The 5682-nt window shown below is 33.7% G+C and overlaps 1 protein-coding gene across 1 annotated transcript; it reads right to left on the bottom strand.

Moving 5' to 3' along the window:
* Positions 1–2867: 2867 nt before the first annotated feature.
* Positions 2868–3774, bottom strand: LOC111307506 (uncharacterized). The gene has a single exon (XM_022905522.2). It carries the CDS (start codon positions 3691–3693, stop codon positions 3109–3111), a length of 585 nt encoding a protein of 194 aa, XP_022761257.2. The 5' UTR covers positions 3694–3774; the 3' UTR covers positions 2868–3108.
* Between the last annotated feature and the right edge of the window lie 1908 nt (positions 3775–5682).

The following is a 5682-nucleotide window of genomic DNA, read 5'->3' as shown; positions in this document are numbered from 1 at the left end:
AAATGGACACAGAGTAAATAGCATGGGATTTTGGTGTTTTTTTAAAAAATAATAATAAAAATGTCTTTTTAAAATAAAAAATGATTTTAAGTTATTATTAAAAGGAGGTAAAATTAAAAACCATATAACGTCTCTTTGTAGAGGATCGAGGTTTCAAATTCCAAACGGAGACTTTCAAGTGGTCGACTCATTGGGTTTCTTATAAACTTACACATGAGTTTTAATTAGTTTGTGTACTACTTGACGGAATGGTGTACACGTGTCCAAAAGTCCTTTTCTTTTCAAAGTTAAGGGGAGCATGGTAAATCAAGTGTCTTATTAATCAAATATCTTACGGTGATTATAACAGTTTGGATCTAATTTTTTTAGATAATAGGATATATAAATTACAAAGTTTTAAATTTGATTTGAAATTGAATCAAACTTTTATATAATTTAATCAAAATTAAATTTTTATCGATTTGGTTTATTAGTTTTTAATTTTTTAATTTTTATATTATTTTAATGTAATTTTTATATTATTTTAATAAATTTAAATATAAAATAATTATTTTATTTTATAAAAATTTAAAATATATATAAACTAATAAAAATATATAATTGGATTTAATTTTTTTTATTTTTACTTTTTAATCTAAAATTTGATCTGTATATATTTAATATTTAAATTTAATTTAAATTAAATTTAAAAAATAAATTAAATTAAATTGGAAGTTGCAAACTTTATCAAATAAAGTCATTCTTTTAACTATAGAAGACAGGTTGCATGTGGAAAAGAAACACTAAGAAACAACAATGTAAGTCATTTCCATCAAAAGCAATGGAGATAAGTTGTAATTAAAAGGGAATAAAAGTGTTACTATGTCTTCATGTTTCAATGTTCAAGCACGATAAAATTTATTTCAAGCTGTACAACTACTGCTACTGCCAAGTAGCCATGTTCAATAATTTTAAAGTGGGCCAAATTTGATCAGCTATGGAGATTCTCATTTAAACTGGGCCAATTGTTCATAAAAATTTGTTAAAACTTTTCAATTTAAATTTATAAATAATTTTATATTAAAACTTTAAAACTAAATTAAAATTTATACAAGCCGGATTCAAACTTAAAATTTTTTGTCCAGGACATATGAAAACAATTCGAACTGCCAACTTATATTTTTGTAATTTGTGGGTGATGATTCACAAAAAAAAGTTGTCAGATATCTTCAACGACCAGTTCCTCAACTATAACTCCACTAAATAAATATTGGATTTTGCTAAATTATTCTCATGTTTAATTAATACAACTTCTGCATTCAATTCACAAACAGAGCATCACAAGATGGATCAGGGTAAGGTTCTAAACCAAGTTGCATGCCTGTTTTGCCTGGAATAATAGAACATCTGAATCAATTATCTTGGAGCAAAATTTGTAAAATTCCATTCGTTTTTTCCCTATTCAACCTGCCTGGAAATGTCAGCCCAATGTTGGTTTAAACTTTTCATAAAAGACAATGTCAGCATAAACTACTACATATAAGCGTTCTTGTTGCACAAATGTACAGCAAAAATTATCACCATGTAATCTTTATCTTTCACATTTCAATCTCTCCAAGGGTTTTCAGCTTTTTCATTCCAACAAATAGAACAATAAATATGAAGAAAAACGGCCCTGGAACTATCCCAAAGAAATAAAACATGAACTCTAATTTCATGGATGGCAGTCATTTTGGAACAATATTAATTCCCCCATTTTTTCCAACCAAAGCAACCTAGTAGCCATGAACATACTCGCAATACTTGTTCTTCATCCAACGAAACCCGTTCATTAACGAAGATTTTAGCTTGCTTTCAACAGCGTAGGACTTGTACTTCACCACACGACGTTGCCTCTTCAATTCAGGGTCGCCAGCAGCACCCCATGTTACATTGGAATTATTATAATTATAATAACTCCTATTATATTTGTCCATATCATTGTTTGTCAATGGACGAATAGGCTGAGGAGGAGGATCCGGTGGTGCCGTATTGCAATAAGATGATGGTGGATTCCGTGAACAACTATTATTATTACCTTTCATTTCGACCTTCCATTCACCACCAAACGTCCGGTTTGCTGCCTTGAATTCTTCCATCTCTCTCGCAATGTCTGCCATTTTTGTCTAAATTGGCAGAGATAGAAAAAAAAATGGCAGATATTTAGAGAGAAAGATCAGAAAAAAGAGAAGATTTTCTAGCTATAGATATACAATTGTGTCCACAAAAATGATGGTTTTTATGGAGATGAGGAGAGAGGACAACCTGGTTTTATTTTTTCTGAGGTCATTAAATTGGATACTACCAAATATTTTAGTGTTATTGAATCGTATTTTGCATTTTGGTTGGTGCCAGAAACATTTCGTTTCCTAGTATCATATTCCCTAATATTAGACCTTTGAAACTTTGAAGACTGTTAGACTTGATTGGATGACCTTGAATTTCTCCCTGTTTTCTGCTGCTGTTCAAGTGAGTGTGCTGTCCTTTACCAATTTTAGGGTGGCAATCTATTGACAGTATCATGTGTTACAAGTCTCATGTGTAAAAGTCAAGAATTGAAAGATTCAAGCTTAATATCTATAGCCCACTGAGTTTCTAAAATCATATCATGAATGAAAATATTGAAGCAAGACCTCATTCTTGTCAATTTTAACTGATTAGCTTTGTACCATCTCTCTCATGGTGAGGTTAAATTAAACGTCAATTGATCAATTTTTACAAGGAAAAAAAACCATTTCTAGATTTTCATCTTTTTTTCTTTCAGAAATGTTTCCATGTTTGGAGGCTTGGATTCTGTACTTTTCAACTGTATTTCTGTTAGTTGAGCTACCCCTCGGTGTTAAGGGCATTGTTCAACCCCCAAGAAAAGAAAAAGAGGTTTGAAATCCTCGCTCGAGGAGCACGAGAGCAGTTGCCAGATAATTAACCAATTAATTGGAATTGTAAGGAAGGAAATTAACAGCCAAGATCAATCCCCCCATGGAGACAAAGTCAAAAATTGGACTTTTTTTTTTTTTTTTTGCTTTTAACAGACTCTAACCGGAACTAGAATTCGAGGTCAGGATATTATGTTCTCCTGAGACCAGTGGCTCATCTTGAGGTAGTAGTGGCTGGTGCTAGCCGCAAATGAAGATCAATGTTATCTTCTTCATTTACTTCTGTAGCTACCGATGAATCCGATGTTGAGCCCACGCCAACCTCAGTTTGTACTTGAAAAGGTCCCTGACCCTGTTGCGCCAGCCCGCCAACATGAAAGGGACAAGAACCCTTTAGAGGTAGCATTGGCAAAGATGGTGCTGAAAGACCTCTGGCAGTCATGCTTGTGGACCCTCTGTCATAAATCAACCGCCTTGATCGAGCTGAATGCGCCTTGATAAGCGGTCCAGTAGTCACGAACCGCTGTCGTTGATGAACACTAAAAAACGAGGCTTGTGTAGCTCGTCGTTCTCTTTTGTGCGCATTCTGATGGCCACCTAAAGCTTGAGAATTGGCAAACCCTCTGTGACAAAATTGGCACTCAAATCTCTTGTAATCAGTACCATTATGTGGAACAATTACAGGCACCTTGTCATAACCAGCAGCAACAGGAAAACCGAAAAGCTTCAGTGTTGAAGATTGTTTTCTTCCAGGCTCATCACCGCCATTGTTTTCTGGTGCACTACTCATGCTATTCATTAACACCAGGAAAGGGCTGCTCGCTGATGTACTAATTTTTTGGCAGATCCATAGAAATATATAGAAAGATCATCTGCCATGCAGACTGACGCAAATACCCTTCAAAAAAAAGTTCAAAATCAGAAAGTGACAACCATATCCAAAACTACAGGCACAGTTGTTCAGTTTCCTGTGAATGTACCCTTTTATGAATTCCTTGGATAGAAGACAATCACTCGTGCGAAACCGGAGACATGTCAGTAAAGAAAGTCACAAGGTTTCAGCGTGTGCATCATGTCCTTTCAACATTCCATGGTCTGTTGTGTTTGTTAACATTAAAAAAAAGATAGACTAACACACCCTTAAAGTCGTAAAAAAAAATTAAATCCAAACAAAATCTGAAATATCCGTGATTACATTATAGAAGAATTTTACAAAAAGCATGCAATTGCTGACAATTTGCTTCGTTAATTTGCCTGAAGAAAGCAATGGACTATAATTTCTATAATAACAAGGGCAGGCAACATTATACATTGTTAAAACAAGAAATGATCGCAGGTTGATGATTCTTGGTAGCGGTCGGCCACTGAGATGCACCCCAGGATACTTCTGCATGCTTTGTTGAGCTTGAGATAATAGCAGTGTCAGCCACAATCGGACCTCATTTGACTTCACAACTACCATATGCCTTGTGAACTACAACAACCATCGAAAGTGTCCGAGAAAAATCTCTCCAAAGATTTATAATATAATTCAAAAGCTATATCCTAGCCTATAATCTTAAACCTTCTCTTTCAATCTCACCATCTCCCATCAAACAAAATATTACATATATATATTTATTTATTTATACAGAAAACTCTTGAAAAATTACCATGCTAATTTCTTAGAGATGATTTGGTATAGCACAAAAAAAATCCTTTAATCGCATTGAAATGTCGTTTTGGCAATAAACCAATATTTAAAGTCGAAATAATTAATTCTTTTGGCCGGCTTGATTATTAGATACTCACTTCCTGAAACTGGCCCCCATAGAGCACCAAGAAGAAAATGTGCAGTCTATATAGCAATGTGCAGTCACGACCCCTCCATCTTGAATTATATATATATGATCCAAAGCATGCTTACAAATAACATATAGTACTGCAGTTTCCTATATGAGACCAAGATCATGTCAATAATGCTACTAAATCCTCACTGTCTAGGCGTCTGGTAGTCCAACCAATTCCAATAATTTGGAAAGCTTTAATCTATCAAGTGCTTGTGCATATTGGCCCAGTAAGCTTGGATTATTACAGGCACATTTTTTTCTTACGGGACAGGATGGAACAGTCTAAGAGATTAGTGTATGTTGTCTAGCTTAATCAGGACGAAAACATACCCAAAAAGTGGATGGATTTAGGATTGATTTTGATAGGTGATAAGATTTATTTCAGTAAAATTAAAAATTATTATTATTATTATTATTATTAAAAAAAATTAAAAATTATTATTTAAATTTAATTAACGATGCAAGAAATTCAATTATATCACACTAAAAGTACAGACAAATCCAAACCTCCGTAAAAATGGATAAGAGAGATCCATCGAGCTCGTGCGAGAGTGCCATTGGATGATCGGGTAAGAAAGCATGGTCAGGATTAAGGGTGTAAATGATATATTAGTACTCATAAGTTATTCGGATTCGATTCGAAAAAAATTCGAATTCGGTTCGATTATTGTCGAGTCGAGCTCGAACTTGAGTAGTTCGATTTATCGATCGAGTCGAATTCGAGTATTCTTATATCTGACTCGAGTAACTCGCGAGCCTAATCGAACTTTTATATTTAAATATATTTTTATTTTTTTTAATTAATAAAATATTTCGAATCCGAGTTCGAGTTCGAGCATGAATAATCGAACTCTTGTCGAGTATACAAATCGAACTTATTTTTACATATTAATCGAGCTTAATCGAGCGAGTTCGAGTAGCTCGAATTCGATCACGAATCGAGCTTGAACTTAAAAAAA

Source organism: Durio zibethinus, chromosome 22 (assembly GCF_047325235.1).
Source record: "Durio zibethinus cultivar Kanyao isolate XHJ-2024 chromosome 22, ASM4732523v1, whole genome shotgun sequence".
NCBI lineage: Eukaryota > Viridiplantae > Streptophyta > Magnoliopsida > Malvales > Malvaceae > Durio > Durio zibethinus.
Note: the sequence above shows the minus strand (reverse complement) of the source record. Positions and strands in the feature narration are given on the sequence as shown.

What these genes read in the sequence shown, in the direction of transcription:
- LOC111307506 (XM_022905522.2), bottom strand. Translation starts at nt 3,693, where the DNA reads ATGAATAGCATGAGTAGTGCACCAGAAAACAATGGCGGTGATGAGCCT.